At 39.2% G+C, this 14109-nt stretch overlaps 1 protein-coding gene across 1 annotated transcript in view; it reads left to right on the plus strand.

Annotated features, from left to right (window-relative positions):
* LOC142150402 (alpha-2,8-sialyltransferase 8E-like) overlaps nucleotides 1–14109 on the plus strand; it is a 70598-nt gene that overhangs the window by 45590 nt on the left and 10899 nt on the right. Inside the window, exon 3 of the mRNA XM_075205598.1 lies at nucleotides 8844–8985. Coding sequence (XP_075061699.1) covers nucleotides 8844–8985 — 142 coding nt within the window. The remainder of the gene's footprint in view (nucleotides 1–8843; nucleotides 8986–14109) is intronic.

The raw sequence follows: 14109 nt of genomic DNA on the forward strand, positions 1-14109 counted from the left end.
AGATAATGGGGTTAGATTGAGGCAGCCAGTGGACACTAACCCTAATCCAATAAATCACATCATACTGTCACCACTTCATCACTAGCATTAGACAACTAGCATTGTGCTATCTCACTACGCCTTTCATCTGCCCATTCACGAAATAGGCTGCTGTGTTTTACTTCTCCATCCAGATAAATGTTTCATTCTGAAGCTCTGACAGTGAGAGATAAGTCAGGGGGCTTCATCTATGAAGACTGAATGTCGTATTTTCCCAGCTCATCTACTTCTCCTGTGAGTGGGAAACCACATTTCCCATTCTCTGCTGCGTGTCACTGTTGAGCAATCCACGGTTTTAGATTATTGAGTATAGATTAATGCAAAGGAACTACAACGTAGGAAAAACATTTTATCATACAGGTGAAGCTACCACACTTTATTATATTAGGATTATTTCATGTCAGAAAAATTGATTTCCTGTTAGCCCAGTTGTCCCAAACCAGTTGGCCTTGTTATATGGAATCATGCAACATGGCAGCAAATTTCTTCAAGCCATAGCATAATCTATTTACATAACATTATGAGGGGCAAATTGAAATTGCCCCAGTGTTCTGCCATGACGGTATATAGTACAGTCACATGTCCGCCCAAAACTGCCTAGTACCAAAATATCTTGCCCGTTGCTCACTTTACACAAACTTATACCAGCATAATCGTCCTTTGACCACTGCATATAGTCCTGGGACCACCATCAAAGCCATCACAAGTACTCCAAGCAAACTACATACAGTAGCAGATGACAAAACTTGCCCCATAAACGTAACTCTTATCTCTTAACAGATTTAGATTTATTAAGGGAAAATTTAACAAGATCTTTAGCAAAAGGAATTTGTCACAATTTTCTGTTACTATATAACTCACCTATATATTTTAGATCAAAATGCGACCATGGCAGATCATTGCCACCACACATGGACCATTGATCTTTATCAATCAAATGCCCAAACATAATTATATTGGGTAGATTTGGTTCTAGATACACCTACCAAGCAGATGTCAAGCATCAGCTTCATAGTACTATTATAGAGGTGTTTTTTTTATTAACATGCCGTTAAAGATTTATGTGTACTGTCATCATAAACATTTATTAGTTTTATACCCACTGAAAGTAGTCATAAAATATCATAATGTTCTTTGCTGCGTCAACGCCCACATGTGTAGATAACTGATCCACGGAAACATCCAAGTTATTAAAATGTACATTTACTATGATAATGTTATGAGCCGCGACGGTACTCACAGCCGTCGCGGCTCGCTCTTGGTGCCTGTAGGCTAATTAGGTTTAATTATTAATCAAGCGGGGCTGTAGATGATTTCAGAGCGAGGCTCTGATTGGCTGTTAATTGTATTTAAGGCAGTGAGGTCTGAAGCCTCACTGCCGGTGATAGCTTTGCTGTCCCAGTGTTGCTGACCTGCTCCTGTTCCCTTGTACCTGTCCTGTAGATACTCTGTTGCATTTCTCGTGTATGACCCCTTGCTTGGATTTTGACTCTGCCTGTTTTCTTGTGACCCTGACCCTTCTATCCTATACCCCGGACTCTGCAACCTTGCCTGTGACCCCGACCTTGGACGTGTTATCTGACTACCCTGCTTGCTTGTGACCCTTGACCTTGGCTATTGTTTTTGACTGCCCGCTGCTTTCTACCAGTCTCCTGGTCCGCCGCTGTGGTCCTGCATTACAGTTCTTTATTTGTCTGAGAGGCATGTTGGTGTCAGTAGCTGAGGGGGAGTACTGACATTGGATTGCTATTTGGAGGTTTCTGGTGTACCTCTTTGGTAAGTTAGCTCTCAATTTAAAAACACATATGTATGGCCCAAATATATGGGACTCTCATTGTTTAGAGTAGGACCACCCTATTAGCAAAAGCACCGTGGAGTGGTGGGTGGCTTCAACATACATTTGCAAATGTGTGCAACTGAGACTTTTGCTTTTTTATCTACAGTAGAAATAGCAGATCTGTTGCTGGCTATAGCAGTGTGCTGGGGGAATTTGTCTATATCACTGTATCAACCAGAAAAAATGATGTGTGTTGGATAGACTGTTAACATCATTTTGAAATCTCAAAGTGATTTGGCAGAAAATGATCGGTAATCTTGAGCACCATGGTCTGACTTAACACTAGGATGACTATATTGCAAGTTAAGTGCCAATGATTTCACGTTTTTATTTGAATTTTAATTGTCAATTGATAATTAAAACTAGATTTCATTGATCAAAAAAGACAGCTATTGATGTCTGGATTTTTTTGAGTTAGGATAAGCCAAAAAATATAATTTTAAAGATGTATTGTTCTTTACAATATATCTGGGGCATTGAGAAGTTCTGTTAGGGGTGGATTTGCTTTAATGTCAAACCCCTTGAACCAACTTTCATCAATACAGGCCAATGCTGTGGTCTCCAGGACATTGAGGTCTGTGTGATCGGTCAGGTGGACCACCACCTTTCACCTGAGCATGCCCGCAGTGGTCTCTTAATGTCTTGGTCCTAGAGGGGAAAGACTATCCATTGCTAATGCCTAATTTCAATACTTTATCCCAAGGTGGTTAATTTGTAATGATAATGCCCAAGCTTCAAAGGTTAAGAAAGGCTTTGCTCATTTACACGTTGGACAATGATTTTAAGTCACTTGACAATTATCAATACCTTTAGTAGGGATGCAGAGCACAATATGCATGAATTTAGTGATCCACACTGAAATGAATTACTGTTTCTCGACCTCAGTCACCGTTCAATGAATTGGAGCCACAACATTCACCTGAATTGTGATATCCTCCCATATCTGAGCTGTACTTGTTTTCATGTTTTTCCTTTGTCAAATGTTTCTATCCAATTCTTATATTCCTGTGCATTACTCATTATGTTCCTCTTCACTCTATTTCCTACTTCTCTCTTCTCTGCCACCACCAAACTCCTCCTGTCTTACGAAGACACTCTACCCAGATCCCCCTCTAAGCAATGAGGCCAGTTAATAATGTTTCAGAAAACCATTTTGCATCAGGGCACCCCCTCAAAATATACTCCATTAATGCCAAATGCTTATATATTCCTAAAAAACGGTCACAGGCAATACATTCATTCTATTCAGATCGGGCTGATGTGGTATTCATCGAAGAAACTGACTTCAAATTAGATTCAGCACCCCTTTTGCGGAATAAACATTACCCTCATGCTTTTTATAATAATAATCCTGCAGGGAAAACAAAGGGTGTCGCACTTTTGCTATCTAAGTCTCTACAAGTCTCGGATTTATCACACCACTCCTTTGACGAGGGCAGAGGTTTACTTGTGAAATGTAAGATCTTTCAACAACAATATTTATCAATGTCTATGTATAAACATTAACCAGGCATCCTTTCTAGCAGCAGCCCTGAACCATCTCGAACCACGATTGGAAGGTGTGGTGGTGTTTGGAGGTGATCTGAGCTGGACCCTGGATCCGACTTTGGATACTACGGCGGGAGCGCTGAGACATTCGGGTAGATTATATATCGCAAGGTAAGGCGTACTTTCCATGACTTCCAGCTGGTAGACTCCTGGCGTCTTAAACACCCCCTAGACCAAGACTACACCTTTTATTCACACCCCCACACAACATACTCCAGCCTAGACTATCTTCTATTTAGTCAAAGACACCTTCACTTGATTCGACAGACAGACATCGGCCAAATAATCTGGTCAGACCACGCCCCAGTGTCCCTTATTATGCATATTCCTTTTAATACCACCAAACAATGAACATGGAGACTTAACAAATCCCTTTTGTATGACACCTACTGCAGAGACCAAATAGATGCCGCTATAGAAGATTATATTACTCATAATGATTCCACTGAAATGTGTAAAGTTACCATCTGGGAGTCTCATGAATGTGTATTACGAGGAAAGGTCATCCAAATAGGATCGAAGGTCAAAAAATAAAAAAATGTTCTAAAAGTTAAACTTCTAATTAAAATTAGAGATTTGGAAATTACCCATAAATCCTCTCTGGCAGGGGGAACGTTACGAGAATTGACGGATGCTAGGACTGCTCTTAATAAATTACTAGATGACAGAACGAAATTGGCACATGACAGATGCAGATATAAATACTTTAAATAGGGCAACAAACCTGGCAAAATGTTAGCTCAGGCATTAAGATCCCAACGTGCGCCCTCTTTTATCCAGTCAATAAAAGATACAAAAGGAAGGGAGAACCACTTGACTAGGGACATAGCAACAGTGTTCCATGCCTACTACTCTGGGCTATATAATAAAGTGAGTTCTCCTCTGTTAGATTCAGTTATAAAATGGGAACATCCGTCATATGCGGACATTCCCCTCTCCCCTCCCCCGCCCCTAGCTGTGCTTTGAGCTCACGGAGTTACTGTGCTTATTGTTTACTGTACTGTGCTGTATCTTCTCGTATTGTAATTTTGTTTGTCCCTGTACGGCGCTACGGACACCTAGTGGCGCCCTATAAATAAAAATTAATAATAATAAAATAATAATAGAGCTTATCTCAAGAGATGCAATTTCCCTACACTTTCAGAACTGGATAGGGAGATGCTAGACCGACCGTTCACTCTACAGGAACTAAAAGAAGATTTCTGATAAGTCAGGCTTCTCCTGACAGTTCCTCGCATCACACATTACAATTATCCCTAAAGATGGAAAAGACCCCTCCCTGTGCTCCAGTTATTGTCCGATATTCCTATTAAACGTAGATCTAAAAATTTTTGCTAAAATGATGGCAAACCACCTGAAAACCCTCCTACCAGACCTAATACATAGTGACCAAGTAGGTTTTGTCCCGGGCCGTGAGGCACAAGACAACACTACCAAGATTATTGACTTGATGCACCACATAAAAGCACATGTGACTGGGTCCGATTTGTCTTCATAGAATTCTTTCCCTCTATAAGAATGTGCGCATATTAAAATTAATGCATCTCTTTCTGATCCATTTTCCATTTACAATGACACACGTCATGGATGCCCATTGTCCCCGTTGATTTTTGTCTACTTGGCGGGTCGATTAGAAAAAATACTGATATTTCTGGGATGAGGGTGGGGACAACAGAGCACAAATTGGCTCTCTTCACAGATGACGATAACCAATACCTTAATCTCACTACCCAATTTAAGTTTTGGGACACTGTCCAATTTTAAAATCAACTATACAAAATATATGGCTCTGAATCTTTCCATCCCACTGCTCGTTGTGGAAGGTCTTAAAAGCTCATTCCCCTTTACGTGGTATCCCTCTCAAATTAAATACCTGGGGGTGCTGCTATCGGAAACCTCTCCATCTTATTCAAAATTAATTTTGTCCCATTGATCCCCAAATTCCGAGCAGACTTTGGCTGCTGGTGTTCTCGGGGCTTCTCATGACTAAGGAGGATAAATATTATTAAAATAAATATTCTTCCAAAAATCTTATACCTTTTCCAAACCTTCCCAATACATATTCCTCCCAGATTATTCTTAGATCTACAAAGATTGGTATGCAAATTTGTTTGGGCTGGAAAGTCACCTAGGTTTTGCCATGACATTTTATATAGGCGGAAGACTCAGGGGGGATTTCAACTCCTTCACTTTGCTAAATATTATCAGGTGGTACTTCTAAACAGGGTGATGGAGTGGACTAAAATGACACCCTTTAAGCAGTGGATTCATATTGAAGAATGTGCAATGGGGGTCTCCACAATTATATTTCCCTGGTTTCCCAAACTCGCACTTCACATCTCACAATTGGGCCCTCTCTTCAATGCTGGGCCAGACTCCGAACTCTAAAATTTATATCATCCCCACTATCACCTCTTGCTCCCCTGACTGCCAATCCTGACTTTACACCCGAACTCACACCGGGAGCTTTTGGAACTTGGTACACAGACAAGACGCTTCGGAGTGACCAGCTGGTGGTTAATGGACGAGTACATGCCTTCTCTCTCTTACAGGGCAGACTAGGCCTATCTGCTTCAGAGTTTTGGTCATACCTGCAAATTAGACACTATTTACAATCAAGAGATGTTATGGAGGGCGCGAGTAGGGGTCTGACCAGCTTTGAGGAGTTGTGTTGCATCTCCACCGAACTCAAACATACCAACTCCAAGATATACCAAATACTCATTGTTAACTTATACTCCAAATTACCTGTTTATGCCAGTACTAGGGATAGAGAAGTGAGGAGAGAAACCTCTGAACAATTTTGGGCAAAAGCTTTTCAATACACGATGGCGAGCTCTTCTAGCCTCTCTGTGGGGGAGACGCGATACAAAATCCTCTCAAATTGGTACATATGCCCTTCTCGACTTAGCAAAATGTGTTGGAGATGTGGTTCTGGACCAGGAACCACGTTCCAAATATGGTGGTCCTGCCCTGTGAAAGCGACATTTTGGAGTAAGGTGAAAACTGTTACAGAGAAGATTTTAGGCATCTCGGCCCAAATAGACCAGACTTCTGGTTATTTAGTATCTCAAATATACCAATTTCTCAATACAAAAAATCCTTACTTCGGCATCTATGTAATGTTGCCTTACCATTTGTTCCAGTCCACTGGTGGTCTCCTGTACCCCCTGACATATGGGAGTGGTTCAGACGGATTGACCTTTATCGGCTAATGGAAGACATATACTTCTCCAGCCAAAAGAAGGTCACTCAATACGCGGCAATATGGCTACGATAGCTTGAATTTAATCATATCGACTCGGGTTAACTATTCTCAGTTGAGATCTGAATGTTGATAGATGCTTATGCGAGAGGTCACGTTACATGTACACCCTGTGGACACTATCTCTTTTATCTGGGCTTTATACACCTAGAGGAGTTACCACCCTCCCCTATCCACTCTTACCTCCCTTCTCTTTAACTTTTCTTCATCTTCTTTTATGTCTATGTCATTACATCTTTATATAATTGTTCTGTATTGTATATTCGTAAAAAAATATTTTACTGTGGCTTAGATGATGAATCTTATCTGTGACTGTAAGTTTGAAACATGCCTTACCTGTTACATGAATTTCATGTTTGTACTAATTTTGAAGATTTATTAAAAGCAAATTACACAAAAAAAAGGAAAGTAAAACAAACAAAATAAGTAAATTTGCTCCTAGACAAATGCAAGGGGTGCAAATTAGTTTATTATTTTGTACAAAAGTAAATTACTGGTTGTTTTTTTCATGTAGTACCCAAATACTTGATTGAATTATTTTTACACTGAAATTTAAAGTTGATCTAGGACATGCCCTACCCCAACTATAAATCTGTCCCCACATTTTAAATGTACCTACCCTCCAATGCAACATGGTCTTGCCCAAGTGCAAAGTTACTCCTTTTTTTGCTTTACTTTCCTTAGCAAATCATGCCCTTTATTTAGAATGAAATGTAAAATTTTGACTTTTGTATAAATGAACAATAAACTTACATCTCTACGGCTGTATTTTGAGTTCCACATGTCATACAATACATACAAATTTAAATCTAGCGTACACATATGTTTACTACAATCTTTACTATCTTATATGTCTAAGGCATAAATGGATAGATGTCTAAGATGCTTTGATGACTTGCTCCTCCGTGCTCCCACTTTACTGAACTTACATTTTATATGGAAAATGCACCTAAGGGCACATGAAGATTAAGTCATAATCTCCACCCTTTGTGAGACCCCTTTTCACTTTAAACTCCACAAGCGGAGAGTTGGAAACATTTCCAGATTCACTGTGTAAAATAGAACTATCACATTGACCGTCTACCATATTAGAACCACCTATTTTGTTAACAAAAAGTTTTTCTGATAAACATACTGTTCAATTTAGCTACATATGTGGCCAATTATTAATGAGTGGACATCAGGGGGTATATTTACTAAACTTTGAAAAAGTGGAGATGTTGCCTATAGCAACCAATCAGATTCTATCTTTCATTTTATAGAATGTACTAAATTAATAAACTAGAATCTGATTGATGTGTGAAGCTTTTTGTTCCATTGATCAGTGTGTACCTAGAAATACATTTCTCCAGTATAATAATGCTATCATAATATGGGGCTGCAGCATTGGACCCCATGAAAAGAGAACACCTGGAGACCACCAGTTCTGAACTTCTACAAAGTTCATGTCTTTAAGTGGAATGAAAATAGCGATGTGACTCACCGCAACAGCAATTAGCAACTAGAAATATGAGCCCTTTATTCTCATTTCAATAATCAAGCACCATAAAATTAAGTCTTGCTTTTCTGCTGCTCTGTAAAACTAACCTCGCACCTTGGTCTTTATAACCTGGTGCACCTCTATCATCATCATCATCAACATCATCATTTATTTATATAGCGCCAGCAAATTCTGTAGCGCTTTTTACAATTGGGAACAAACATTAATAAAACAATACTGGGTAAGACATACAGACAGAGAGGTAAGAGAACCCTGCTCGCAAGCTTACAATCTATCAATGCTATCTCCCTCTACAATGCCATGTTCTTTAAAGGAAATCTTAGAGCATTTGCAGAAATTGAGATACATGACATAACGTTTTACATTTCCCAAATGACCTCCATTAGGATAAGTTGGCACTGCCGGTGAAAATTAGTTTTATGTTCAGTAACTACCTTCATGTGTGGATTTGATACACCAGGTGCTGACGAAGACAGGGAGCCGGAAGTACTAATAGAAGAAGCACCATCAGTGTTTGAGAAATGCATAGTCATGACCTGACTATTATACTATAGCCTTGATCACCTACCTCCTCCATTGATTATAACCCTGTAATGGAGTATTTTACATGCTGCATGTACCAGCTGTTAACTTATGTCTATTTTAATCTCCAGGTCAAAGCTAAAAAAGTGTTGCAATGCATCCTATGCAATGATTGTGACTCAGGAGAATAGCCCAGTTGGGCACGTCTTTCGCTATGACGGGCAAAGAAGAAAACAAATTGTCACAGAGAGTCTTTATAAACTGTTCCCAATGGTAAGTTTCTGTGGAAAACCTGCATCTATTGCTTCGCTCTGTATTTCAAGGTGTGTTTGATTAGGATCAAAGTACCCTTTTGTTATCAATATGCATGCCCTGCTTCTCTGTTATCAAGATTCATGCCCTGCTTGTCTGTTTGAAGTGGGTAACAATCCAAAGAACGTTCAGTATTTCAGAGATGTGAGTTAAATAGTGGAAGGAGCACAAGGTTATATAAGGATCCAATCAAACTAATGAGGGAAGACTGTGGGGTCAAACACTCTTCTGTATAAAACAAAGTCCATTTAGCCAACTTATTATTTAATATAATGTAGAGTTTTATATTATAGTAATGTATTGGAACTAGAGAAACCCAGCGGTAACTGCCTTAAATTAAACTGAAATGTAATGATTAATTACTTTATTAGCAGAATTCAATCACTTTTTTATACACTACATTACATGTAGAAAATTTAACCTTAGAGTATTATGAATAAATAACTATATTGTCAATCACTATATTAAAGGAACTAAAGAATTTCTTTATACATACAATATATGTGGAAGATTTTCCATCGAAGTTGCATTGTTGCACATGGTCCCCGCAAGACGCACTGATATATATGTGCCTGCAAATAACCGTCACAGTTTCCAGAACACCCAACAGGACACATATTCCAGGTCACCCAGCAGGGCTGTAAATAACTGTTACAGTTTCCAGACCACACAGCAGGTCACATGTTCCAGGTCACCCAGCAGGTGCACAGGGAGAGTTCACTAACTGTCACAGTTTCCAGAGCAACCAGCTGGTGCACAGGTGTATTGCCAACTGTCACATATTCCAAAGGTCAATAGTAATGCATAGTTGTAAAAGGCAACCAATTACAACGCCAATATTTTTCTGTATATCTACTGACCATTTGGTATATGATGTGCCCTGCTCAGACAAAAGCATCATAGAATCAAAACACTCATAAAAGTCATACTTATGATATTAATATATAGATCTTTTGTGTATATTGTACATTACAAATCACTACAGAAGTAAGACAATTAGGGAAGCAGTGATGCCTGAAAGGTGATATCCAATTAAGGAAAAAGTACTGGTAAGTATCAGCTCAGCTAAAGGATTCTAGGTTGGATGAGTGAGATATGACAATGCACAGTGGAGATAGTATGTGATACCTGTGTATATAATGAATACGAGAATAATTATTACAGAGACAGGTACTTTCCGAAAGTGCAAACTATGAATCTGCAGCACAAATGATGTTTTGGGGCATCAGGCGCTCATGTTTGTGTGATTACACCTGATTTTACATGACCCATAAAGAGTTTGCACATAAAAATGTCAATGTCTGCGGGTGGCATCATTTTGCATGTACTGAAGGTAGAGCTGGGTGGCTCAGGTGCGTTACCAGCTAGGTGCACTCATTTGTTGAATTTCATGCTCACGAGCAAAGACAAGATTTTGTTTTGATGCATGGGATAATTAGGTGAGCTTGAACAGGTGGAGAAGAATCATTTATAGGGGCGCTCCCTGGTTTCCAGGTGTCCACAGAAAAATTATCTATTATACATCCTCAGGGGTGGTGGAAACCAGATGTCTGCCTTATTTTCTATAGGACACCTTTTGAAACTTCCAAGTACATGTTACACAGGAAAGACCATTACTCTAAATGTAATAAAAACTTTCAAATCCATGTTAGAAACTAACGTATCAACTACAGTTCTGAAGTCCCATTTGTCTCATGAATCATTTAAGATATAAGTTTGACTTAATCGAGCAGTAATTTGTGAGAAACATAGAGGAGTTGAAATTAATGAAAGAATTGGTCCTTAAATGGTAGAAGGATGGACTTTGTAGTGATGTTTTTACTAATTTCACCATATACATATCTACCTGAATATCTAAAGTTGAAAAAGTAGAGTAGACCAGTCCAAAAGACTGGAATGTGGGTGTGCTCATTGTTATACGAAAAACGGACAATTAGGCTAATTTGTGCAGAATTAAATGTTCCATGTTCCTGCATATTTTGCATTTCAAAAGGAACCTTGAAAGAGAACTAAAGAACAGAGAGTAAATTATTATTATTGTTTATTTATATAGCTCCAATCATAATATGTTGCACTGTACAGAGAATATGTAGTCATCTCACTGGAGCTTATAATCTATATTCTCTACTACAAACACACACAAACACACACACACACACACACACACACACACACACAAGGATCCATTTTGTCAGAATCCAATTAACCAATCAGTATTATTTTGGCGTGTGAGAGAACACCAAAGCACCCAGAAGAAACCCACACAAACATGGGGAGAACATACAAATTTCACACAGATAGGGCCCTGGTAGCAATTGAACTTACGACTCCATGTGATTCAGCAATGCTAACCACCGTACCACCCGGTGGTAATATTAAAAACGATTACCACAACCCCGACAACGATGATACCTACAAAGAAACATTGATTAGCCAAAAAAACCACATCAATATACACAGACATACCTACAAAGTGACGCTGCAGATTTCCCAGGGGTGGAAGATGCTGACAGCCACTAATTCCGACCAGAGACCTCTCTGGCACTTGAGTTCCGTGTCACTGAACAGTGCAACCTAGGTAACTGTTCATTTAAAGCGCCAATGTCGGGACCTCGCAGGTTAACTGTTTCAAAAAACACTTGTCCGATGTGGTTCCAAAGCACAAAGAGATTTAATAGCAGAAGATAGCAGGATAACAGCAAGCCATGATGATGCATAAAAGGTATGACAATATACAGGAAAATATATCTGAATACATTATGCCAGCCTTCCCTGGGCCCAGGTCCATATTCAGTCTTGCAGCCTGCAGTCAGGAAAAGATTGATTTAATACTGGCCCAGGGCTTTCTTATATACTGTTTGAGTTAACATAAAGAGTGATGATGTCACAAATAACAGAGCTCTTCATTTGTCCATGGTTAAAGGTGTTCCAGTAAATTGCTGGTCATAGGTCAGTTCAATTGTTTCTTCTCCCAACGGGGGGGGGGGGGGGGGAAGCTCACTCCAACCATTGTGTATGTGTCTTCCTGCCGAATAACCAGTTTAAACTGACCCTTAAACAAATTGTCTTTTTGAGTATTAATGTCATACCATTCATAACTTGCAATGGCAATATGCAATCACTTTCCTATTGACTCCAGATTTCAGCTGGTAAAATATAGATTAATATGAGAACAAACTCCACACATTTATGTAGACCTGAACCATAGTTACCTTTACTGTAGTATTATCTATGTACAAATAATCTCAAATACATTAACTAATATATGAATGTGGATTGGAACTTTAATAAATGTGTACTATTTACAAAATGTAAGTATGAATGTAAGTGTGTGTTGTTCAGCCGTGTGATTGCATTAAAACAATATTAATCAAATTAACCTACTTCAGCCAATTATTTGACTTCCACATTTCTTTCTTTCTTTCTTTCTTTCTTTCTTTCTTTCTTTCTTTCTTTCTTATTTAAAAGTCAAAAAAGAATATTATTTCCTTCCTTTGTCCATATAAATATGTCAATTAAGTAATAGATGGCCATGGTTTGATATAACATAGCCGCGATACTAAGACAAAATCAGCCAATCAGATGAGTCGAGATAGTGCTGCTGATAAACATGATCATCATTGTATATCATCGTACCAGCGCACAGTGTCCATAAAAGTTACACTTCCTAAAAGGAGTAAGTCACAATTACGTGACCACACTCTTACTGTATTCCATCAATGCTTTCCCAAAACACCCTGCCCGCCTCCAGATATACAGCTGCATACTATCTGTGGGGCTTCAAAATTTTATCTATTGCACGCTGAAAGGTTGCTGAGGGCTCCATGTAATGCAAAGGGCAACACCCTATACAGATAGAGCCCTTCTGGAACAGAGAAGACTGTTTTTTCTTTTGCACTGTCAGTCAATCGTACCTGCCAATAACCTTTACTCAGATCCAGAGTGGTGAGGTATCTGTTTGTTCCTATCCTTTCTATCTACTTATCCACATCGAGCATGGGGTATGCATCAAACTTGGAAACTGTGTTCAGTTTACAAAAGTCGTTACAGAACCACTCACTGTTGAACTCTTCTGTAACACTGAGCTCTAACAAATTTTCAACATCCTTGGAAATAGCCTCTCTCTGTACTTCAGGTATTCTATATAGTTTTAGGTAGACCTTGACCCCTGGTTTTATGACAATATCATGCTTTATTATGATCGTTCGGCCAGGAAGTTCTGAAAAAATATTCCTATCTCTTTTGAGGAACTCTATAGTCTTGCTCTTTTGAGCAGCTGACATTGTCTCTCACACTTTTACATCTGGAACCAAATGGAGTTGGGTTATTGGTGGACCAGGTTCAGCTAACATGGTGAACCTATCTTTCCATTTTTTTTATTAAGTTAACATGGTAAATTTTTTCGGGCTTCCTTTTCCCCGGCTGGTACACTTTATAGTTAACCTCATTCAATTTCTCCCTGATCTCAAACGGACCCTGCCACTTAGCCAAATACTTGCTTTCTATCGTGGGTACCAAAATATAAACTCTGTCCCCATGGGCAAATGTATGTACACAGGTGTTCCACTTAGTTGGGCTTGTTGGGCCTGTTCCATGTGCTCCTTGACAATTGGTGCCATGGCAGCAATCCTATCCTGCATCTGAGATACATGCTCAATAACACTTTTATAAGGATCGGGTTGTTCCTCCCATGTCTCTTTGGCCACATCCAGCAGCACTCTGCGGTGTCTCCCATAAATCAAATCAAATGGAGAAAACCCTGTAGAGGACTGAGGAACTTCTCTAATGGCCAGTAATAAATATGGCAATAAAAGTATCTCAAATTATTTCTATCTTTATCTACAACCGTTTTTTAGCATGCTTTTTAAGGTTTTGTTTAACCTTTCTGCTAACCCATCAGTCTGGGGATGGATAAACTGATGCCCTGAGGTGAGCGACCTTAAAAAAATGTGCACGTTTCCGTCATGATTTTAGACATAAAGTGATTCTAGGTCAGTCAGGATTTCTTTAGGTTTTACCTCTCTGCTAAAAATATGCACTAGCTCTTTAGCTATCGTTTTGTCTGAGATATTGCACAGATGGATT

Source organism: Mixophyes fleayi, chromosome 4 (genome assembly GCF_038048845.1).
Source record: "Mixophyes fleayi isolate aMixFle1 chromosome 4, aMixFle1.hap1, whole genome shotgun sequence".
NCBI classification, from domain to species: Eukaryota; Metazoa; Chordata; class Amphibia; order Anura; family Limnodynastidae; genus Mixophyes; species Mixophyes fleayi.